At 37.1% G+C, this 26381-nt stretch overlaps 1 protein-coding gene across 1 annotated transcript; it reads right to left on the reverse strand.

The window, feature by feature from the left end:
- Positions 1 to 1175: 1175 nt before the first annotated feature.
- Positions 1176 to 18555, reverse strand: rgs8 (regulator of G protein signaling 8). Its single transcript, XM_039647717.2, has 6 exons — positions 18466 to 18555; positions 9670 to 9728; positions 9095 to 9199; positions 8927 to 8988; positions 4554 to 4720; positions 1176 to 1470 (listed from the first exon to the last, which is right to left on the reverse strand). The coding sequence occupies exons 3-6, from the start codon at positions 9193 to 9195 to the stop codon at positions 1276 to 1278; spliced, it is 525 nt and encodes a 174-aa protein (XP_039503651.1). The 5' UTR covers positions 9196 to 9199; positions 9670 to 9728; positions 18466 to 18555; the 3' UTR covers positions 1176 to 1275.
- Positions 18556 to 26381: the final 7826 nt, after the last annotated feature.

Genomic DNA, 26381 nt, shown 5'->3' on the forward strand with positions numbered 1-26381 from the left:
CAAGTCTTCCGTTGTTGACATTTAGTTAACGTGTGAATAAAAATGTTCTTTGAAGCTAATCGTATATATCTCTTATCAAACTACAATAATGGCCGAACGCGGGGAGTTGAACCGACCGTGAACTCAGCGACCTGGAAAGCGGGTGGGGAAAGACGCAACTCGGAGGGGCCGCTTCGAAACGACTTGCTCACAGAAGCACATCAGAAAAGGGGTAGAAAAGGGGCTTGTTGAGCTATAATAATGAGGAATTCAGACGCTAGCATTGCAGCTATGCTTTATATGGACCACAAATGTATGATTTATAAGTAAAAATGAAAATGAAAATGAAATGAAAGATTTAAAAGCATGATATGTACCCTTTAAGCACTATGTACTCAAGGTGTATGCATTTTAAAAAACCTGATAGCCCGTTCCCCTCCGCTAGGCTATGTAAATAAAGTTGCTAGAGTGGAGAGCATGAAGTGTTCAACATTCACATTTAATTTTTGTGCATCATCCCGAATTTTCAGTGTGAAAAAGCTACAAAACAACATAGAAAACAGTGCATTGGGACACAAAAAGAACACACAGCAACACTGTAATTGAAATGACATGCTTTACTTGATCTAGTACAATCACTGGAGAACATGTCATTGTAAACCATTAGAACAACTACATCTGAAAGAACAAACTTAAATAAATTAATAATCAACAAAGTAAACAAAGATAAACAATACATAATGCAATGTACTCTGAAATAGTTTTTTTTTCTCAGAGAAAAAAAAAAATGTGTGCGTATGCGTGTATAATTATTTTTAGATTTTAAGAGAAAGGATTCAATGAGAGATGCCCACAGGCCGAGACTGCATGTAGTAACACAGCAGTTGTCTTAGGTTGTCTTATCAAAACATATCAGTGTTAATGTGTACACAATACGTTGAAGTTAAGAAAAATAAATTATCATACTCTACTCTTACATATTACCCATGTAGAGACTGATTTACATTTACATGCTTGCCAGTATTCAGAAGAAACATTGACCATTCTATCACATTTGAGAGGGTGAGAATATAGTTCAAATAGAACTGGGAAAAGAAGTACATTACAGGGTCATGTTACTTAAGATGCACAAACTAGCAATTAACTAGTTACCTTCTTTTATTTGATTACTCTCATCTAATTATTTTGTAAACACACAGACTATGCTATACAGTATATTACAATTAAAGTCTGCTTTATTATCTCAATAGAATCTAACCAGGCAAGCAAAATAACATCTTTCAAAGACATTAACTTTTAAACAGATTTCCTCTGACAGTATATCTGTGTCCTGTTCAGTAAGTCCTGATAGATCTTTGATCGTATAAACCGAGGAAAGGAGTCTTTCTCCATGAGGCTGTACACTTTAGCTTGGACTTCATTGAAACTGTTGGAAGTTGGCTCCAGAAGGCTCTGTTTGGTTTCCTCTCTGGTCCTGTGGTCTATGTTAACCTTCAGCGATATATGAGTTAGAGAATATTACATTTTGTACAAATACTCTTGATAACAGCATAGAATCAAACACACCATTTCCCAGCACAGCCAGAGTGGATAGACTGTAAATGTTATGGTCATCAAAGTTCACACACAAACATCTATAACTGTCTCTGATGTTCATGGTTCACGCTTCTCAACCATCAAAAATTTTATTCAGTTTGAGAATTTTCTGAGCCAATAGAGCAGGGTTATTACATTTGGAAGATACGTCTCGTCTTGAAGGAGCCAAACTGAAGCTATTTGTGTTTTTTGTGACCTGCACAATCATGACGCTTAAGGACAGTGCTGTGCTTCCCGAACAAGCAATGATTCACAATGTAACTGAAGGTCATACTGAACAAGAAGATGATCTTTAGGTTTAAAGCCAGGGAATAACTAAAGTGAGCGTAGGTGGTGCTAAAGAACAAAATCAGAGGGAGAAAAAATCTTTACAGCACAGGTCTCAAACTTGGAAGTGTATTGTATAAGCAATTAAAAAGTGTTTTTTTTTTAGCAGACATTGCAGCCTTCAATGTCACATGATGCTATTGAAATAATTGAATTTCTTATAAGTGTTGAAAACAAGTGTGTTTTTATATTGTGAATTCTTTGCTGAACAGAATCTTCAAAAGAATATATATATATAACAAAATGTTATATAACATCAATTCTGCCTGCCAGGATAAGACACAAATGCCTGTTACTGACATGAAACGTGTTGATAAAAGCTCAAAAAGCCATAGAAGAACAGGAAACTGGATCTTTAAGTCAGGAAAATCTCACAGAATATACACGTGTTACCATTGACAAAAACAGACAAACACAAAGGGAGAACTGAAGGCTTAAGTACACAGAGCAAATGAGATCATTAACAAAGTGATTGACCAGGCACAGGTGAATGGGATAACTAATTAAGCAGACTGAGGAAAAGGTCACAGGACAGAACCAAAAACACAAAGAAAACAACAGAACAAGGTATATTCGGTACATATGGGGCCTGTACCATGATGATCGTTAAACAAACTGTGGGTTAAAGGATTAATTTAGAGTTCACAAAACCAATCCCACCAGGCTTTGTTGTTACTATGATGCCTACCCTATCTCACGACCAATTCGTACGAATTCGTACGAGTGATTCAAAAGTGGCTAATTCGTACTAATTCATACGACCTCACTCGTACAAATTTGTACGATTTGTCTAAACCCACGTGACGGTTATGTTTAGGGGCGGGGTCAGGGGTGGGTCATTCGTACGAATTCATACGAATTGGCTAATTCGTAAAATATGTACGATTTAGCTAAATCGTACTAATTCGTACGAGTGAGGTCGTACAAATTGTCACGAATTAGCCACCTCGTAAAATTCGTACGAATTCCCGTGAGATCGGGTTGATGATGCTGATCATCAACTTTTTCTGTCAACTCAGGCTTTGATCCTGAGTTTAGGAGTTTAGGTGTGACATCAGTAGGTGTGACAGTGTGAGAAAAGCCAATCACATGCTGAGAAAGAGTGAAACTGTGATTCATTTCTCTCAAGAGAAGCAACATGATTCACTTCTCTCTTCTGTGTTTGGTCGCCTAGCATACGAATCCGTAGGGTGTCCCATTCTGCATTTGGATTCTTGAGCGCCGCCTTTTTGCCCTCGATGTGGACTTCAGTGAAGCCCACAAAAGTTTCGGTGGCATGATGTCATCAAGCCTGTTCCAAAATACAAGGTGTTTCTCAATGTCAAGGGTACTTCCTTGGCAGGACGGGTCCTTCCAAGTCATTTTCTTCAGAGGCTCGGCAAGGGTCCTCTTTAGCAATCGGAGAACACGTAAATGGAACAGGCTAGCAAGTGCACGTCATTGCGTCATTACATCAGTGAAAGGTCCGCTTCGGCGCTGCAAAAATCATAGTGCTGGTGTACTGCACTGTTTGTTGACAGTCCTTATTTTGTCTTGTCAGTCCTCATAGAAATAAATAAATAAATAAAGTATAAGGGATAATGTATAACCAGGCGGTTGTTATAGTGAATACAACCCCGCAAACTCTAAAGCAGAGGGGTCTTGATTGAATCAGCCTGAAGGGGTTGTACCTACCAAACGGCTACCTACCAAATAAATCAATAATTTGATACAAAATATTTATTTAAAAAGGAGTTTATTCATTCAAAAACGATTATATAACCGGAGTGAACAGAACTAGCACTACGTCCATAGCAACATGATCTAGCTGTTAAAACACATGCAATGGTAAAATATGTGACCAACAAAAAAGGCTACAACGTTATATGAAGTAAACATTAAAAAGTTAATCACCAGTAAAAGGGAACAGCTTTAAATCCCCTCAGCAAATTTGAGCCGATATGTTAAATAGTTTAACAAACATTAAATAAATGGCTAAACTGAAATTATACTTGCTTACATTTGAAAGCATATTGCCGTTATCACTCCGACTCCGCTAACGGTCGACATTTTTTTATTTTTTGAACAAGATAGCAAAGCTGCGCATAGGATTGTGGGTGATTTAAGAGCGCGAAGGCTACACATATGCATCCTTTCCTGTGTATGGGATATTTTCCGAACGAAGGACTCAGTCCTTGGTTGAAATTCTGAGGATCCTCGACATTGGAAGTCCTTTGACGGACGTCGATGACGTAGCATCCTCGAAATTCCGGCTTCCGAGGATCCTTCCTTGACATTGAGAAACGCCTACACTCTCGCATACCCTTGTGGACTCGAGCCCAGCGCCCCTTAGGTCTGCACTTCCTGACGTCACCAAGTGTGAACTCGAAGGAGGTCCACAAGGCCGAAGTGTGCATGCCATTTGAGTTTCAGCCTTACTATAGCGATGAATACTGCAAAAAGCCAAACCACTTTCATTGTGCCTAAAACCCAGGGTTAGTGCAAACTAAATTGAAAAATACCTGGCTATCCACCTAAACCAGCTTCATGGTATAGGCCCCTGGAAGCATACATATTGGAATGTTTTAATTGCAATTACGTTATTTCGCAGCACCGTGAAAAGCTTTTGTTTAGGTGTAGTTGCTATGGTTTTATAGAAGGAGTCAACATACCTCTCTGGGTGCATGAATGTCAATAAATTCCTTGAAGATCTTACTGGCCTTAGACATCATCTTAGCAGGAGATTTGATCTTTTTGTAGTCCTCACAAGCCAACCAGAACTCGATATTTTCATCACTGAACTCTGTTTTGAGGAAGGTTCTGAAAGCTGCCAAACCATCTATGAAATAAAGATGAATACGATTACAGATAAACATCTTACTATTAAAACCATATCTTTGTCATGTCTAATATGCCATATCTTGACCATGCTGGATACCAAGTTGCAGACACCAGAACTTGATTTCACCAAGTGTAACTTGTTCCTGGAACAACATTCCAATCTACCAATACGATTTGAGGGGCAAGTTTAGGCTTACAAGCAAGGTTAGGTTGCTTATTTACTGTACAAGGGCTATAGGGATAACTTATGGATAGGATTACATTTTCAGACAGGAATGTTGTTCCAGGATTAACAAAATATGTTAACCCAGGAACGCATATAATCAGGACGTGCCACCAAGCTACAGTAGCTGCTTTCATACATCAAAAGCAATTTTTTCTTTGTGATATTTGTGATGTGCTTCAAATGAGAGAATACACCAACATTGATCTGTTTCAGATAAAACTGAATGTACTTTTAGCATCACTCACTGCACATTTCATTTTGAAAGGGTTGCAAAATGTTCAAGAAGCAACATAATATTATTCTGCAGAAGTGGCGCCACAGGTATGTTTTTCCAATGAGCCTGGTTGGATTAAACATGCGTGTAAGTCGTTTTATGATCATCCTGTTTTTTGTTGTTTTTGCTTATTGTTACCCTGTATCCTTTTTGTATGAGGCAGACTTCTCAGTTAAAGTCCACACAAACAGCAAGGTGGGAAAATTAAACAATAGCGCTTCTCAGGAAATTCAATGAAAGAACAATCAAGAGACTGTTCAACAGCTGAACGTTCTCCTGCTGGCTAGCAAACAAAATGTTCTCTTTTGTTGCCTCCAATGTTTTTTTGTTTGTTTGTGGTTTTTATATATAAAGTGATTTTCGACTGAACATGTATCCTGTTAGACACAGGAAGTCATTTATATCTGAAATGCATTTTACAGATCAGTGAGATCACGCTACCTGAAGGGGAGATTTTACCCAGCATACCCTGTGATTACTGTAATTGAAAGTGAGTGAAAGGAAGGAAGAGAAAGATAATGGTCATTGAAATACAGTACATAACATCCATATTATCATTAAATCATATATTAATAGAGTTTGGGATTCAGTAGGACATGAGTTTTTGTGCTTATAAATTAAGAGTGTCACAAAATTTTAACCACATTCTGTGATAAAATGTGTCAAAAAGAACAAATTAAGCCTCTAATTTCTGATTTACTGTGTTGCATTTGAAGCAGACATTTGAAGAAGTGAGCATTTGTGAGCAGATTTAAATAGAATTGTTTTGATAAGTCAGATAGCTTTCCGATCTAAGAAAACACATGAAGTGGCCAGGTGTAAACATCCCCTAATGTGCATTCAAGTTCATCGTAACGTACAGCCAATAGATGGTAGTAACATTAGATGTAACACAGGTATCATTCAGTCCTGCTAGTGTAACGGCCTTTTTTACAGCTTTATTGAAAACAAAATTGTCTGGAGGAACACGTTTTTTTTTATTTGGATTTTTTTAAATAAAGGCCTGTCTCTAATAAAAGCCTGTTTCAAATAAAAGCCTGTTGCCTTCTCCACTTCACTTTATTTGAGGAATTACGGTAAATTAAAACTGCCTAATGTTACTAATGTTACTAAACGAGCTATAGGACTGTGAAGCTTTGGGAGTGTTGATGGACTCCGTCTACTCCATCTAAGTTTTGATCATCATTCTGAATCTGATCTGGATGTTGTCTTTGACTAAACAAGATTTTAATTTCATTTAATTACTGTTTTAATTATTCTTATTTCTTCTCATTATTTTAATTTCTTCTAAAGCATTTTGAATTACCATTGTGTATGAAATGTGCTAAATAAATAAACTTGCCTTGCTAGTCAATCTATCTGAAACTGAATGGTCTGAATACTACTGTCAGTTATAAACAGTGCCTCAAGGAAAGCGTTTTAATCTGTAAGCTTCTTTCCTTGGGAAGTAACCACGCAAATTCCACCATGTTTGCACTCGTCTGTCACAGTTTATGCACATGGTTGCTTAAATCTACTCTGTGTAACTCTTTTAGTTTATTCTTAGCTATAAAACACTTAGTTCTTTCAAAAATATATGTGCTCATTAATGTATATTTACTTCGTTCAAGTAATAAAGTATTCTCGTGAGTGTATAATATGCCATTGAAAATACATACGGGTAAGGGGTTCTAATGTCGGTCGCCATGTTGCCCCTCCATCTTGAAAGTATATTAGCCAAAGAGGGACATACACGTTAATTCAAGCTTCGCGTTTCACAGTTACGTTTGAGTTAACACTCATGGACGAGGTTGAACTGGAAGCCATGTTAATCTTGGACTACATTGGCCACCGTAGGAGTTAAAACGAAATCGGAATTGAGAGGAACAGAAACTAATATTCACTGGATGGTCAGATCACACAGTGTAGCTTTAAGTTAAATCACCTATCAATATGTACCCAGATTCATTCTTGTACCCAGATATGGGTTGGGTCCCTTCTTTATTCCCAATAGGTGAAAATTAAATATATGGTCACTTAGGGAAAAAAATAATAACACAACTCTCCATTATTTAAACAATGTTCATGATATAACTGTGCATGTGGGATGAGTTCTGAATTTTAATACCAAGCATTAGGGCTCAGCTTTAGAAAATGGTTTGCTGACTATTGTTTCTAAATACTACAATTGACAGATTTTTAAGTCTTTTAAGTCTTTAACATGAACAAATGTCCTGTTAACAGCACTGAGAGAGGCTATTTGTGGCACGTCTGGGGTGTCATTGCTGTGAGATTCAGGGAAAGACACACACACTGTTCTGATTGATGCTGGAATTAAGCCTGAGGAAATAAGGCCTGTCATTTTGTGACCAATCGATGAGAGAAGTCACAGCCAAATGCGTGACTCACAGGGAAATGGAAATGGTGCCCTTTACTTAATATGGAAAGCTTCTTACATAACTTGCTGGTGAACTACAGTATATCATGGGTGAACTATATCATGGATGAACTACAGTACTTCCCTGTAGAAATGCAACTGACTGGAAATGCAACTGGCTGGAGTACAGTCTTACAATACACACAACATAATTCACTTAAATGTAGATTATACTTGCTTTGTTTCAATTAAAGTTGAAATATTTTTTTACAGTACAGCACTTTTGACAACACAGAAACGTTTTTTTTTTTAATTAGCTTCACAGAAAATATGTTCTTAAGATAAGAAAACTATCTTACTATCTTCATGCCTTATAATTGCATTTAGAGCTTGTTGATAAAATTATTTTTATTTTTTTACATTTTGCGACAATACAAACTACAGTATATCTCAACTATATCTCAAGGACTTGAGATATACAGGGCTCAACGCTAAGGATTGTTTCTACTGGTTGGGCAAGGAGTGGTTCGAATATTTGCTTGTGACCCCACCACAAAAAAAGTAATAGATAAATAAATATGCCTATTATATATATATATATATATATATATATATATATACCAATATTTTTTATTTATCGTTTTTGACCCATAGCCTTAATAATAATGTTGTGATACCTCAAAACAACTAGCCTAAGTAAACTGTCAATAATAAAACAAGAACAATTAATACAATTATGAACAACAATGCAAATACAATAGAACAAATATGCACATAAAATAAAATACATTTTCTGTTAAGGCTAGCTGTAATTTTCACATTTTCAGGTAGAGAAAATTAATATTCAAATGTAAAATAGCACTGTATAGTCTTCACTGTACAAAATAAATGTAGAATCCTAGAAAAAATGAAAACTCAGTTGGGTCTATTTAGACCCATGTTGTGCATCAAAGGGTTAAAGTTAAAAAAAAAGTATTTCAGTCAAGAACAGTAAGTGATTTTTGTTTTGTTTTGTTTTTTGTTGTTTCATTTACATTGCAAGACAGCAGGTTTATTAGGCTGCTGTCACTTTAAGAGATGCACGGATCTGGTGTACTGTTAAACATGCGTTTTACTTCTCAACTGTTTATGTTCACTTAAGACATAACAGATTATGTTTACTATACTCGCCAAGACATTTACATTTTTAATGTAATTTTGCGTAAAGAGGCTTGAAAGAGAGCTCAATTCAGCATTCACAGCTATCTGAGAAGCGGCTTTATGGGTGAACACTTCGAATGCCCCAATTGGAGAATAACGCAAATAAGCTCAACAATTCAGACCCATAAACTTTATCATGATTACTTACATTTATTGGACAGTAGAGCATCAAATGAATCTGCCCATCTGGTCACTTCATCATTGGACAACCTGAGATGGCCAAAGATACATGATCAGGTACAGTTATGAGACAGCTAATGAACTATTTTCCTTTTTTTTTTTTTTCCTTTTCTTGAGGGAACAACATATTACTCACTTCAAGTATCTTGTGGACCTCTCCTGAGAGGGAGGCAGGAATTCTGAAAAATCGCTGCATGAGTCTGATTTGTTAGACAGGCACCCTAGTCTAGTTTTCATGGCCCTAAATAAAAAGAAAGAGGAAACAAGACAAAAGGAATCTCAAATAACAAGAGATTAACAGCTGTCAATGACATTAGTGTATTCATAAGAGACCAGTGATGATTTATTTTTAGACCATACCAAATTACTGATAATAATGACAACAGCTCAGGTGTGCATAATAGCTTGTCTGATTAGATTGCATTGATGCTCACAGATGTGTTATACAACAACACACCATTGCAATGTTCACTAATTATCTGGAGATGTGGATTCACCATATTGTAAACATTAATATTCTTTCAAAATGGGAGTCATTGAAATGCAACAGCGCACCTGGCCCTAAAAAAGGCATTATCATGAATTCTGCATGTATATTTACATCACAGAAGAATCAATCAGGTCCGAGAGTGATAGAGCAACAGAGAGTGAGAGAAAGAGAGATACTCACATTTACTCTTACATAAACTATTAAGATAAATGGATACTCACTGAATGTTCTATTCTTCCTTTCTGTTGCAGTTTCTTCCAGTCAAGTGGAGTTGATTTGCCTGTGAAAATGATAAAGATTTACACATATACTGTATACTACTCATCAGTGAGCATATTTTGCTAATCACAGTCCCAAGCCTCACAATTACACATGATGCCACATTTTCCCTTGATGCAATAAAACATTTGGACCAACATAAGACATTTTGCTTTTGTTATTGCACCTGCAGTTCCAGGCACGTTCTGTTCTTAAAGGACTATTTCCAAAAAGTAAATAAAACAAAATCACTCTCTAATCATTTCAATCCATAAAGATGACGCAACCTATTGCTTTCTCATGTAGTTATTTTTCATTTTTATTTCACTGCATGAAATTGACCATTATTTTTCTGACATTTCATGGCACATTTATTTTTGTTTTATTATTGAATATTTTCCTGTTTCTGATAATTGCTAAATGAAGTGCAAGTTAAAGGAAATAATGACATTTATGATTTATTTTTATTTTTCAACCATGTTTTCATATTTCGCAAGTTCAGGGATCAAATCTTAATGCGCTAAAGTAAAGTGAATTATTTTAAAGTGCTTCCATTACTGAATATCCTTTTCAAGCAGGGTGAAATAAATAAATAACATAAGCCCCCTTGTGTTTTAACTGTATTTCCCTTCTAAAGCATCAAGGAAATGATGAATTTCTAATTGCAGTCTGACAAACAATCCGAAAGTTCTCTCAAGATACGAATATTTTAGTGTTTTGCTGGATGCTTGAGGCTTATGGTATTCTTCATTTCCTTGCACTGGATGAGTACACGTGCCATGCTATTTATAAAATGCTCTGACTAATCTATCTAGGCAGGGAGAAGCCAGTTCATGTTCTATGCATGCATGCAGCACAAATGGAGCTACAGGGAGCTAAATAAAAGATACTCTAATGTTTCACCCTTATAAAATCACCATGAGATGCTCAAAGAAATAAAAACCTAGCTAACATTCTCCTTCCGTTTTTTGTGAGTCCTTGGAATTTAATATTCTCAATTTCTCTTTGATGTAGGAATCTGAGTTTCTGTGCTGAGTAATTTGATAGTTGTGGGACAGGATAATCACAATGTTAAACTAAAAGAATAATATAATTATAATGTAATATAATATAACATAATACTGTAAAACCTCATAAAAAATCACTGCACTCAAATAATACTGAGACTTAAGTGGTTTGAATGACTGAAACAGAACTCAAACTGAATGAGTTATTGAACATAATATTTTATAGTTAAGTTAATTAATAATCAATTAAGTAATGAAGTGTATCATTAGTGATGAACACCTGCTGTTAACAAGCAGAATCACTAAAGAAAGAGAAACACAAGAAATACAATGTTTAAGGTCACCATGATTGAGATCAGGGTTTGCTTTAGTTGGACTCTTTATCCTTGTCTTTTGAGTACAAGTTTTTCTTTAGCTGCTGTAATTGAGTGTTCATGAAACATTTGTTATTGCACAAAAATAAAGGAAAAATATGATTAGGTGATGATGGTCAAGGTTTGATGACTTGATTCACTGATCTCATTCAGAGTCTATTCGCTGATTGTATGAGATAGTCAGATAGTATGAATGATTTTACAGGAAATGTAATTCATTACCAAAACTAAATCAGATATCAAGAATCGACATATGCATCTCAACAATGGTAACCATTAAAAAAATGGTTCATACTGCAGTGCATGCTGGGTACTATCATAATACAAACCTTATCCATGGCTCCCAGCATAAATTGTTTTTTTAATGGTCACCATTGTTGAGATTCATATACTGATTATTGATGTCTGTGTAACTCAGCATGATACCATAGAAGTTTTTAAAATCTGATTGAAATGACAATGGGCCTTGCAGCAGAATCTCAGTTCTTTTATAATGAATACAAATTATACATCACCTGTTTAATAAAAGATTATTCTCAAGAAATGATCAGAGAATCAAGACACCAAATGATGATTCATCATTCCATAAATCTTTATCAAAACAAAAAACTTTTGTGCCATAACAAATGTGTTATATAAACACCCGGTTACAGCAGCCAGAGGGAAAAGTGGTGTTATAAAATCAAGGGTCAAGAGCCCAACTAAAGCAAACACTGACCAATATCATGGGGCCTTTGAAACTCAATAAATCATCATAAAAATGAAACTCAATAAATCATTTTCATTTAAACCTCTGTTCATTCACAATAATAACTTCTGTAGATGCATGATAAAAGTCAAACTGGTTGGCAATAGGCCTAAGTGAAGCTGGTAATGCTAATTGTGGAGTTGTTAACTCCTCCTCTGCTGGAATCTTGAAAGATTTAAAAAAAATTTCTTCAGTTGATTTCATCTAATGTTGTGGTTGGAAATCAGTTGTAGTTCTTGTGTTTCTCTTTCCTTCAGTGATTTTAACAGCATGTGTTCATCATTAATGCTCAACAATCACTTAATTAATCTCTTAGCCTAATTAATCACTTAATTTCTTGACTGCAATATCTAATTTTAGTGAACTCAACTGAAATAATTTCAGAGTACTCATTACTATTGTTTTTGTAAACTTAAATGAATTGTGGCAATTGGTTTCCTCAAATGAAATGAGTTAGCTTACCTCATTGGATTTGACTTTCTGTGTGATATTGTGAGCTACCAGTTAATTTAAAGTTTGTCATAATATTGGCTAAACTAAAGACTTAACACTCATGCCCATGACATCACCGTTTTCAATTTTTTTTTTTTTAAACAGAGATAATAACAGTATTGTTTTCAAGAACATGCACTTTGAAACCTGTTTTAAAAAGTTGGGATTTCAGGCCCCCAAAACACTGTTGCAAATGAACAACCAAAAAGGCATAAATATATTTAGTATGGTCTTGTGTAAATGCCCCAAGTTTTCAACGGTTAAGTTGAAGTCTCTTTTTGTATAATCCCCCCCCCAAAAAACAAACAAACAAAAAAAAAAACATATACAGTATATATATATATATATATATATATATAAAAAATATATATATATATATATATATATATATATATATATATGACGCAGAATGAACAAGTATTCTGTGTCACACATTTTTTTGATTATACTATACAAAGCTGTGACAGTAATGTAATATAATGATAAAACTTCATTTTGATGGTCCCTTGTGAATATTCTGTTGACTATAAGTAACTTTGCAACTACATGTCAACTAAGTCTCATTAGAGTATTCGTAGACTATCTGCTTAATATCTGCTATCACTTTATTGTGATGCTCCTCCTCCAACAGACATTCTATTGACTAGGAACTTTTTTTTGCAAGTACGTCAACTTACTGACCCTAGCCCTACCAATCTACTCTAATAAAACTCTAATGAGAGTTCAAGAAATATTTTGTGGTAATCAATGACAATGAGTAATGTAAAAACTGGTACATTGGTTTTGATGGTTCCCTCACAGATAACTGAAAAGATTTCATGAAAAGTGCCCCATACCCTCATGCTCAGTAGAACATGTAATGGTCCCTGTAGTGTTACTGTCTGATGGAGCTCAGTGAGATGTCAGGTTTCCCGCTGAGGATCCTCTACCCATTATCAATTTGCTATGCCATCTGATCTTAAGCCCTCGCTCTTGCTATTTTTAAATTCCAAGCTCTTTGGTCGTCCATGTTAAAAAAATAATGTAGTTGCTTTTACCAGCCTTAAATTAGTTTTGCTTTCCACGTACTGGAATAAACAAGGTGAATATTTAACCTTTAGAGTGCCTACGATTTAAAATATTTAATCATCCAAGTTCTCCAGCAATGCCTACAGACAACATATGTTGACTCATGTGTAATAAATTGCTTGTGATGTTCCTCATTTGTTAAGTCAGATGAAAGCATCTGCTGAATGATTAAATGTAAATGTTTCTGTGATAAAACACTTTAAACGTGGGGTGGTGATGGCACAGTGGATAAGACACATGCCTTTGGTGTGAGGTACCCGGGTTCAAATCCATTGCAAAACACCAATGTGTTCTTGAGCAAGACACTTAACCCCTAGTTGCTCCGGAGGCGTGCGACCTCTGACATATATTTGGATAAAAGCGTCAGCTAAATGAATAAATGTAAATAAACTATGGTCTTCCAGCCTGACCAAGCTGGTTTTCTAAGACCAATTATCTCAAAAGTGCTCAAAAAACCATAAAAACAGACCAGAAGGCCACCGAACCACCTTAGGCTGAACTAAGCTGTTTTTTTCAGCATGTTGTAATCCATTAAAATAACATTTCTCTTAGGGGTTTGTGGCAGTGAGGGTTTAGCTCCAGTTTTAGAAAGGTGCATCTGTGCCCCAGAGACACTACCTTCATTTACACCCTGCTTCACACTTTGCCATGACAGTTGCAAGGTAATGCCTGGCTACAGCCCGCCGACGTTTCTTTCCCTTCTATTTTTGTCGATGCCCTTTCTTCTTTGAGGTCCTCACCTATGTAACTTGATGGCTACTGTCTCTTCAAATCACATTCGGTCCAACAAAACTCTGAAGTTAAGGTCACCGTTTTTAGATATCTTCAAAATAGCAAGGCCTGTTTCACTTTTAAATTATTTCATGTGATTTGATGTTGTACAGCACATTAAACAGAACATTGAGAATAAGTGCTCTATATCTGTATGAGGTCTTATTAAATCTGGGACAGAGAGACATTTGTTTGAAAAAGGTTAGCACATAGTGGTTATTCTGGGAAATGGGACATAATTCAGACAAATTGGATATAACTGCAATTGTGCGAATGTGGTAGGAACAATAAGCATTAGGACAGTTACACGAGGAACACTTTTTCTCAAATACCACTGTCTGGTTTTAATATATTCGTACTCTCTTTGCTAACAGGCCCTATCCAAACAAAGACACCAACATTTTGTTTAACTTTTCATTTCAACTTTATAAGAAATTATACTTTTAAGTCAAGAAAACTTAAAAGCATAATTTATTATTGCTTTTAAGTTAAGAAAAATTTATGACAACATTATTTAAACATGGTAAACATTGTTTAAACATTTTAATAAAATGAGAATGATACAGTCCTGTGGTAACACTTTAAAATAATGGTCCGTAGTTAACAAGTAGCTATGCAGGAAGTAATAGGTAGTACTGCATTAACACCGAAGTTAATACTATTAACTAATATGGAAGCAATATTAACTAAGCATTAAGTAATAGGTAATTAGTACAAAGGTAGTTCCTTAGTAGGTATTTGATTGTTACTAAAGAAATATATCCTCATTGAGAACTACTTGTGAACTAAGAAATAATAACCAATTAATTACTAATCACAAAAGTAACATGTCTAAAAAGTGAACAATTGTGGGGGTTTTACTCTTAACGTGGTCATAACATTTCAGAAGCATGTGCCTCAAATGGGTTCTTTGTGGAAACCAGTTTATGAAGTTTATATATCCTCCCAAATACATTAGCTAGGTTGAGATTGTGACCACTACTCTTGCCAGGATGGACGCATGTTCTCTGTTTATTTAAAACTTAAACATAAAATAATCCTAATAAAGACAGTTAAATAATTAGGAAGTGATGCTGACACTCTCATGATTGGATTAGTTCACTATTATGAGCTCTATTAAATGTCAGTCACATACAGTATATCTCAGACTCCAAAGACCTATAACTTTATGTTACAGTAGCTGCCTGAGGAGGACTTCTCTTTAGGACATGAATATAAACATTGATGTTCACTTGTCAAAAACAATTAGCATCTTTAATGAAGAAATTGGCTGCATTTATGTTACGATAAGCGCAAAACCACATTACAGTGTTTGTTAGAATATTAGTGCCTCACAGAACCTGTACAGTATGTGTCAAATATAAAATGAAATAACTTGTATCATTTGTGAAAAACATGTTAACGCCTCACTAACTACTTAAGCGTTACCTTGTTATCCCGCAGGAACTACTAGTGATGTGGCCCATTATTTTAAAGTGAAAAACATGTTAACTCCTAACTAACTACAAGCGTTAACTCCTAACTAACTACAAGGTAACGCTTGTAGTTAGTTAGGAGTTAACATGTTTTTCACTTTAAAATAATGGGCCACATCACTAGTAGTTCCTGCGGGATGACATGTTAACTCCTAACTAACTACAAGCGTTACCTTGTCATCCCGCAATGTTTACACAAGGTAACGCTTGTAGTTAGTTAGGAGTTAACGCTTGTAGTTAGTTAGGAGTTAACATGTTTTTCACTTTAAAATAATGGGCCACATCACTAGTAGTTCCTGCGGGATAACAAGGTAACGCTTAAGTAGTTATTGAGGACTTAACAGGTTTTTCACAAATCATACAAGTAATTTAATTTTATATTTGACACATACTGTACAGGTTCTGTGAGGCACTAATATTCTAACAAACACTGTAATCTGGAAGATGTGGTTTTGCGCTTATCGTAACATAAATGCAGCCAATTTCTTCATTAAAGATACAAATTGTTTTTGACAAGTGAACATCAATGTTTATATTCATGTCCTAAAGAGAAGTCCTCCTCAGGCAGCTACTGTAACATAAAGTTATAGGTCTTTGGAGTCTGAGATATACTGTATGTGACTGACATTCAATAGAGCTCATAATAGTGAACTAATCCAATCATGAGAGTGTCAGCATCACTTCCTAATTATTTAACTGTCTTTATTAGGATTATTTTATGTTTAAGTTTTAAACAAACAGAGAACATGCGTCCATCCTGGCAAGAGTAGTGGTCACAATCTCAACCTAGCTAATGTATTTGGGAGGATATATAAACTTCATAAACTGGTTTCCACAAAGAACCCATTTGAGGCACATGCTTCTGAAATGTTATGACCACGTTAAGAGTAAAACCCCCACAATTGTTCACTTTTTAGACATGTTACTTTTGTGATTAGTAATTAATTGGTTATTATTTCTTAGTTCACAAGTAGTTCTCAATGAGGATATATTTCTTTAGTAACAATCAAATACCTACTAAGGAACTACCTTTGTACTAATTACCTATTACTTAATGCTTAGTTAATATTGCTTCCATATTAGTTAATAGTATTAACTTAGGTGTTAATGCAGTACTACCTATTACTTCCTGCATAGCTACTTGTTAACTACGGACCATTATTTTAAAGTGTTACCAGTCCTGTTGAATATATATATATATATATATATATATATATAATCAACAAAATATTTAACAAATTAACATGCAACAAACAGTGTGGGTGAGGGTGGGAGTGGGTGTTAAACTTTGTGACAGGTACAGTATTTAAATTCTGCGGAAATCTGCTAAGCTTTTTGTGTATGTAGATCAACATGGGACATACATAATTACTAAAAGATAAGTTATTAAAAAAGACGTTTATTCGATTTTTAGATTATTCGAAAGTGCATTAACAAAAACATCCGCCATGTTGTCATTATCATTTGACCAACCAGGGTTCAGTGACGTTGCTTCATTCATAAATTGTCTCATGTGGCCTCATTGGATAGTAAAGTGTCCATCATATGCACACTTCAGAATCTCAAATATTCGGACATACTCTGTTGGCGTGTTTTTTTCCCGCATACTACATGGAAGTATTCAATTTCGGACACAGCACATGTTTTGATTTTAGTTCTGAATGCGATCTGCATGTGGTCTTTGACAAAAAAAGTGTTTTTCCCAGCTTTATGCTCAAAATTGCTTTTTATTGAAACTGCTCCACATTGAAGTGTAGATAAAACAAATGCATTAAGCTAGAATAATTTTTTTTTTTTGCATTTAAAAGCAAAGGCTGTGTTCTTTATTTTAATATATATTGCCTGTTCAGATATTTTCATCCAACAAATTATTTTGGGGGCCATGATAATTTTGTGAATATTATCAAAAATGCTGGCAGTGGCTGAAGAGTTAATAAATGAATGCCAAGATGTCATTATGCATGCTATTATAATAACGCATAACATGCATTAGTATAGTTAGATTAGTTATCCATACCTCAAGTGTTTCTGATAAGAAAATTCCCGTTGGAATTAATACACATCCAACATAAAGTTGTGCGTCTCTTACATATGGATCATTGTGCTTCCGATTTAATTTGAACTACTTTCACCATTTCAAAGTTTGATAAATGTCTGCTATATGATTAAATGTAAAATGTAAATAATTATAACACCCATGCAGAAAATGGATTATGTTGTTGAGTCTGTACAGCAGAATAAAAGATATCTCCAGTGTGTCTTAAAAAGAGCAGTGGGTGGTGAGTGTGGATGCTTTAAAGTCTCTCCTCATCTCTGTCACTTCCCCTCGCTGACATTTACAAACCTACAAAGCCCTCACATGAGAGATGGATTAGCTGCCCAATCCCTTCAACAAACAGTTTTCATTGTGCATGTCAAAATAAAAATGGTGTAGTTTAACTAATTGATATTACGTAATATTATTTGCATATACAGTATAACTCAAATAAAATTAATGTTCTGTATGTATTTTTTTCTGTACATCTTAATGAAAACAAAAATCAGCAGTCAAACAACATCCACAAAAGAACACTGGCAACATCAAAAAAAGTAAAAAAAAAAAAAAAAAACCCTGCATTTCCATCATTTATAAATGTTACAATGTGAAAGCCAAATAGATGATCTGTTTTTCTTAGTTGCACCCAATTCCCTACACAAGAGAAGACATGACAGAAGGACAGATGGTGAGAACTGTGCACTATGACAAATATCCTAGACACACAAAACCAGTGTGAGCAGCAACTTATGCAACAATCAATCAGTGATATGAATATGGAGCCTTTACCTTTACAGTTCACTGCCGCTGATGGCAGCTCTTTGATTCAGGATGGAGACGCTTCTTTATCCGATGGGTTTAGCGTGGCTCTGTTCTTGTGTAGAGATATCTACTGTTGCACACATGTAGCAATCATTACACAGCGTGTTCATTGGTGTGAAAGCGTGAGGGAGCGATAAACAGGAGAGAGAGAGAGGGAGAGAGAGAGAGAGGGGAGGGAGAGAGATGAGAAGAGAGGGGAGAAAAATAAGCAGAGGGAGAGGCTTTGTCAACACACTGGTCTCTCTGGAGATTCAAAGGGCATTACTATGCCGTTTTGCTTTGCTCCGTCTATCCTTTTGAGTGTCATGCTTGTGTTGTGAGGTCTCGCACTGTCAAACTGTTATTCTGCATGGATGTATGTCATAGTCAAGAGGGAAATTTGAGGTCTACCATTCAGGTTTTGGCCGAGGTAATGGGTTCCTTTGAGGAGAGGAACAAGGAGACTAAATCAAGCCGGCGTAGACATCAAAGCTGCCTTTTTATCCCACACTCACAGTGGCAAATCCTTGCTGTGTTTAAAATGGGACATGCTGGCCTCATTTGATAGCTCTTATCTGTGTATGGGCTGTAGCCTGACTACTTGAGTACCCAGTATTCTCAGTTCTCCACTGGAGGCATAATGTATCCTCAAAAGAGTGCTGTGTCATCTTAGACACTCATGTGAACACATACAGGCACATGTGAATAATAGACAGCGGCCATGCTGCATAAATTGGAGGTTGCTGAAGAATTATTCAAAGCCTTCATTAGAGAGAATTACACATATGACCCATAGGGATGCATAAGGAGAACACTGGGGTGTCCAGTCGCAGGTGGGATATTTCAACCTCGGGGTGGCATGGTGGCTTGCCAAGGGAAAGACACATGCTCAAAGAGGCTTACAGTGGAAATACATATGTGGGGCTCGCTAAGGGGAGGCACCATCCACACGGGAGGCACCTAGCCGACGTGCAGCCAATAGACACTGGCGCCGACGTCAGGAGTGCTGGAGGAACTCAGGGCTTTCGGGGAAGCTCACCTGAGGAAAATATCACATGTATCCAGTCCGTAGAGTGGAATGGCAAGCAAGCGAAGACACCTGAGCGAGTCCTGTAATAGCTGGTTGAGGCGAGGACATGAGAGAACACTGGCTCCACTCGGAGATTGTTGAATCTGGCGAATGCAGCTCTGCAGATGTCTGTTAGCGAGGAACTTAAGCTCCACTGATTGCAAAGGCTCACATGGACGGCATAGCGGGCCGGTGTGGTGGCACAGTGATTGACCGCACCCTGACAGAGCAGGACGAACGTTCAACAGGGGTCTGTTCTACACTGGGTGCTGGCGACAGAGGAGGATTAGAGCGGCACGGTCCGGAGACGGTGCGTGCTGTCATCTGGCTCTGGGACAGAGGAGGACGAGGGGTCCTCGGCTCGGGGGTAGAGCACCGTGTCTTCCAAGAACTATGTGTGCACACAGACACGAGAGTCAGTTCTTTCTGAGAATTAGGATTCTCCCCTGGCCCCTTCACCAGGGAAAGGAGTGGCCCAGCTACAGTACCTGCTCCTGGAAAGAACTGAGTCCCATCTCTGAGCAGCCCATTTCAAGAGTGCCGCTTAACCCGGCGTATAGCGGGGGGCGGGGCTGGAGAGGTCTGTGGCTTCCAAAGCCAGCCTGGGTGATTGGGCGGGGAGGGAGCTGCAAGAGGGTGCCTGATTGAGATTGAGGGATCTGTGCGGGCGGCGGGGCCATCTGGGGCGTTGGGGCTGAGTAAGCCTCAGTCTGCTCGTGGCCGGTTGAGAACTGTTCAACCACACCACCGAAGAGGCCGACCTGGGATATGGGGGCGTCAAGCAGAGGGGTCTGCCCGATATCCTGCACATCAGACAGGTTCTGTCATAGAATGGTGGGCATTACCTGATCCAGGGAGTGTACGGCCACTTTTATCGCTAGGAGATCATGGTCAGTGGTGGCACGTAGCTCATTGAAGAGCCCAGGGTCAGTCCTGCCCTTGTGCATGTACATGAGCATCTGGGTCTGGTAGACCAGCAGAATGGCCATGGCATACAGTGAGGCGGCTGCCTGTCCTGTAGGACTATAGAATTTCGCCACAATTGTAGACGTGGTCTGGCAATGTGAACTAGCTACAGATCGCATCACACCAACACCGGAGTGAGTGGCTCGTCTCATAGAGCGAAGTCAGAAATGGCTGTGGAGTGAAGAGAAAGCATATTTGCATGTCGCCGGCGTCCTCCTTTATACCCACGAGTTAAGGCAAAGATACGCTATGCAAATTCCGCAGACCCATGACATTTCTTTGCCATTGGCACGTTTTGTACACTCGAAGTCGAGTATACATAACGTACAGCTATTCAGGGAACTAGGGTTACATACGTAACTGAGACGTTCCCTTTCAAGGAAACTCGAGCTGCGTCAAACATTGTGGGAACGCTAATACCCACGTCGCCATAAGAGCAAGTGACCGACTGTGTGAATCAGACAACACATTCAGATGAAAGCACCTGCGCCCAAGGAGTGGAGCTGTAGTCTCGGTGATAGAACCTGACAAAAGTATGTGGTGAGGACCAGGGGTGCGCCTCCCGAAAGCATTGTTAGCCAACTATGGTCTTAAGTTCCGTCGTTATCAGCACAGTTCAACGAGTCGCTGTTTCCCGAAACCATCGTTCCAACGAACATTCGCAAACAGTATCGCAAAGTTGTGTGGTTTGAACGACACCTCTCGACCTGTGGTTAGAGGCATTGTTTCTATATTGCATCACATTTGGACTTAATAAAATCCTTATCTTGAGCAAAATAAGCAAGCTGAAATTCAGTACAACGGGTGCCATTTATTCAGCATACATACAAAAGTAATTTACGTCTTTTAGTTTTTCAAAAGATTTGAAGTAACGTGTTTGAAGAGTGCGCATGTGCGAACGTGCTATACTATGTGCGAACGAGACAAATATTGAGTCTGGTAATAAATCAAAACAACTGAGAACAATTAGAAATAGTCCTCAGATGACATGTCTGTAATTTATATAAAACAATCTAGCGTTAATTGGATCTCAAACAGTTTCATTAAAAGTAGTTATTATTCCAACACATGCGAAACCAACGTGGTTGAACAATACTTTGCGACAATGGGTTTCGGGAAACAGTCGTGACGAGCTAGTTGATTTCTCCAACGATACATCATACTATGGTAGTGAAGCAGCGAACTACGTCATTGTACGGGAAACGCACCCCAGTCTGACGCATCACAAACATCATAAAGGGAAACCATTGACAAAAGAGCTTTGGAAGCCTAGTAGAGTGAGCTCGAACAGCCAAGGGTGAAGACTGGCCAGCAGACTCGTATGCAAGTGAGATGGCCTCAACCACCCACTTGCTCATCCTCTGCTTAGATGCAGGACACCCCTTCCTGGGTGACCCAAAACATACAAACAACTGTTCTGACTTTCTCCGCAGCGACTTTCTTCACTCTGGCATCTAAGGCAGGGCAGACAGGGCAGAGTTTCTCCTGGTTTATTGGTGAACGTTTCCTCCCTGATCTCCTCAAATCAATGAACAAGAACTAAAGAATTATAAAAATCAATCATCAGTAGATGTGCTTAGTGGCTGAACCATAATCATTAGGATTAAGCCCACATATCAGCTCAGACATTACACAATGTGTTCTGCATTACCTATTTAAACATCATATTTTACAGTCAGTGCACGCTGACTTACAGTACAGTGCAAAACTTGCATTACCATTATCAAAATTAAAGACCACAGCCAGTGCCATTCCAGTCAGTTAAGAACAGGAAACTGAGGCTACAATTTGCATGGGCACCAAAATTGGAGAATAAAAGATTGAAAAAATGTTGCCTAGCCTGATGAGTCTTGATCTCTACTGTGACATTCACTTGGTAGGTCAGAATTTGGTGTAAATAACATGAAAGCTTGGATCCTCTCTTGTATTAACGGTTCAGGCTATGGCCATCCTTAGCACCAAATGTGTATTGTTTAAACATCACTGCCGACCTGTGTATTGTTGCTGACCATTCCTTTGTGACCACAATGTACCCATCTTCTGATGGTTACTTCCAGCAAGATAATATGCCGTATCACAAAGCTCAAATCATCTCAAACTAATTCTTGAACATTACAATGAGTTCACTATATTCAAATGGTGTCCTTAGTCACCAGATCTCAATCCAATAGAGCACCTTTGGGATATGGTGGAACTGGAGATTCGCATCATGGATGTGTAACCGACAAATCTGCAGTGACTGCATGGTGCTATCACGTCAATATGAACCACTAAAATCTCTGAGGAATGTTTCCAGCACTTTGTTGAATCCAGTGGCCAGTGAGTGTGTGCACTATAGGTTAAATAGGTTCATATGATATTTATAGTATGGTACTTATTTAAATCTCTTAGAATTGCACTGACATAAATCTGTAAAAATATCTTTTAGAATGGGTCACTGTAGACAGACAGGCAATATGTGCTGGAGTGATTTTAGAAGATAGCTTGTAAGTAGGGTAGCACTCAGCCATGAATGCTGTTATCTGGTCAGAGGGAACATCCCAGTTTAATCAGCATTAAAGGTGGATTTAGTAAGCTTTCTAATCTCTGGAAAAGCCTGATGTGATGAAGGCTGTTAAATGCTCTTTTGAAATTAAAAGATATGACATGTAAAACAAAAATACACACAGCAAATGCCTATTTTGATGTCTTTGAATAGAAAGTGAATGCAGATTTATCCAGCTCTGTGCTCACACTTGATATGGAACTTTGCAAGATGTTTTTTTGCACAGTAATTTTGACGTGATATATATATATATATATATATATATATATATATATATATATATATATATATATATATATATATATATATATATAATTTATTTTAATTAATGCATGACCACATTATAAAATAAAGGGTTAAAGGCTGACTGGTAGCTTCCCTGCTGGTAGATGCCATGATTACAGTTTTAGCATCTCTGAGAGAAAAAAAAATAATAATAATAAAATCAGAAATGTTATTAACTTGCAACTAAGATAAATAATCACAATTGTGAGATATAAACTTGCACTTGTGAATTATAATGTCTGGATTGTTGAGTTTTAATGGAGAGTTTTTGAAGCACACTCAACCAGCCAAAAATAATTCAGGAGTGATACTGTACATCCAAAACAGATGTGTTTATGTTGAAACTCATTATTATTTCATCAAGAGCGAGTGCAATAATGGCACTCATTGTGTTGAAGGTGAGCTACAAAAGGTACAGTCTACTGAATGGGCTTATTAACCCAGGTGTCCTCAAACAATAAAAGATCTGCAGTTGTATGTTATTATACAATGTGCTCCCCTGTTCTCTCTGCTCCACAGTCCTCTCCCAGATATCAGTCTGGTTAAATGCCTCCTACTTTCTCTTTTAACTCTGGGTTGCCCCCTGTGACAAGTATGCACTCCCTCTGTAATTAACCCACTCTTACAGCCATTAGATTGTCCCTCTTTTGTCACTTTCCATGGAGTCACTGATTACACGTTGGCAGGAATCCCAAAAGATCACTAGTGAAAGCACAGCCTTCAGGGAAGCTCGTTCATTGTAACATGGTGACAGGAGAGAAGGGACAGATCTAGACCCACACACTGTAGGTGGAGAGATTATGAAGATGAAAGAATGCCTTTCAGATGCCTCTGCAGGAGACCGCTTTGTATCGCCTTATCTGTCGGACAGTTGATCTTTAATGCTTGTTTATGTCCAAATTGGGAATGTCAATCATCTGTCTAAAGTTGATCCTGCACGAACAACATAATAGAGTGAGAATTGTCAAAAGGTTATACTTTATTTCGATGGTCAACTTTTGACATTCTGTTAACAGTAAGTAATTTTGAAACTACATGTCAACTAACTCTCAGAATATTTGACTGATAGGTGTTAGGGTTCATGTTAATAGAATACATGTAAATGCTAAGTTACTTATAGTCAGTAGAATGTATGTAGAATGCAGATATTAAGCAGACGGTGAGCTAATAATCTAGTGAGAGCTAGTTGACATGTAGTGGCAATGTTACTTAAAATTAGTCGAATTTCTAAAGTGGAAGTGGAAATGACACAATCTGGATCCTTTTTAGAGCATAATGTGAAGAAAGCTAACAAAGAGAATAATTGGTATTTCAATTTCACAAATCACAAATGAAACAGGATATACTAATATTTAGTTTGACATCCTGATGTGATATGTATGCACATCTCCTCAGTGGTCAAAATAATTTAATAAATTATTAAGAGTTTTAAATTGGATGTGGAAGTGTACCAACTAATGCAAATAGTTATTACGTAACGGTTATTAAGCTATGGCTAGTGCAAACAGAATGACTAACCGTTAAGCTATAAGTAAACACAAAACATTAAACTGGATTATATTTACAAGTAGATGACATAAGAGGAAGTCTTTGTCACAGTGGAAACAGATGACAGCATGACAACACATAAAGTTAAGCAAGCGTGCAAACTCCATTCCTATTAAACTCAGCTGATAACAGTGTTTCAACTAGCTATTGAGCTTATGCATGTGGCACCATTTCTTAAACTTTACAAGCAAATTACGTCATGGTCATTTTAACTTTTTAAAACTTTAGGGATGAATTCATATGCCCATGTGTATTAAATTTTAAAAAATGAGCATATGTAGATAGATAGATAGATAGATAGATAGATAGATAGATAGATAGATAGATAGATAGATAGATAGATAGATAGATAGATAGATAGATAGATAGATAGATAGATAGATAGATATGTGAGTGAGTGAGTGAGTGAGTGTGTGTGTGTGCAGGGAGTGTGTTGAAGCTAATGTGCAGAATGAAGGCACCCGGGTGGTGAATGACGATCCAAAGCTTTTCACCTGATCGAAATGTCTCTAAGGACCTTTTGCTATAATGAACTGAGCTACTTGCACACCCACATACAACTTAACTAGCATAGATGTTAATGGAGGATTATATGAAAGACATGACTTTTCATAAATCTCCCCTCACTTACCATTTCAAATTTACCATTCATTCATCTACAGAGAATTTTCCATTGAATGAAATTGTGGCAATACTGTCTTCGTAACTATTAGGCTTTATTAAGAAACAGGATGACAACAACCGTAATAATGAATTGGCATTATTTTCCAGCACAGAACTTCCATCTTCCAGTGTCATGGTTATAAAAGTATTTTATAAAAGGAGGACATCTCAGGCTTGAGTGTCACTTTTTTGCCCCAAACAAAGTGAAAAATAACATTAGAAGTCTTGTGGTTACAGCTGGAAGTAAATCATCACTCATGAGACTGGAAGCAATGGGTATTTTTGTTACACAAATGTGGTTTTGGATGCATGCGTTTGAACTTGCATGGCAAATGATAAATGGCTTGTTTCATAAACAGTAGACAAAAGCCTTTTTATTTCGAGGCTAAATCAATTTTAGATTTTAAATTGGGTTCTTTTTATTGGTTTTGTGGCCTTTAACTTGTTGATACATTATCGAAAATGTACACAAAACAGTTTCTACGGTTGATTCTTTAGAAAAGCTGGTTAAGCATGGCAGAATCCACAGCACCAAATCAAGTTACAAATGTATCAGTGTAGTTGTTCTGCCCTCTTGTGGGCATATAGGAACATTAATTCACCTCCTCCCAGTGATGTCAAAAGCACCAGAAAAAAATATAAATCTGTTTCAATGTTTTATAGTCGTTTTTATAAAATATTTTAATAAATGACCACCAAAGTAGAGAACGTCCATGTCCAGTGCCTTAAGAAACAGGTGATACATATCCTTCCACAAAAGAGTAGCCAATGTGTTTGTCCTTTCCATTTTATTAAAACACCAAGCGCAAGTCTTAAAACCTCCTTTCA

The sequence above is a fragment of the Pimephales promelas genome, chromosome 8 (genome assembly GCF_988280905.1).
Source record: "Pimephales promelas chromosome 8, fPimPro1.hap1.1, whole genome shotgun sequence".
Lineage (NCBI taxonomy): Eukaryota > Metazoa > Chordata > Actinopteri > Cypriniformes > Leuciscidae > Pimephales > Pimephales promelas.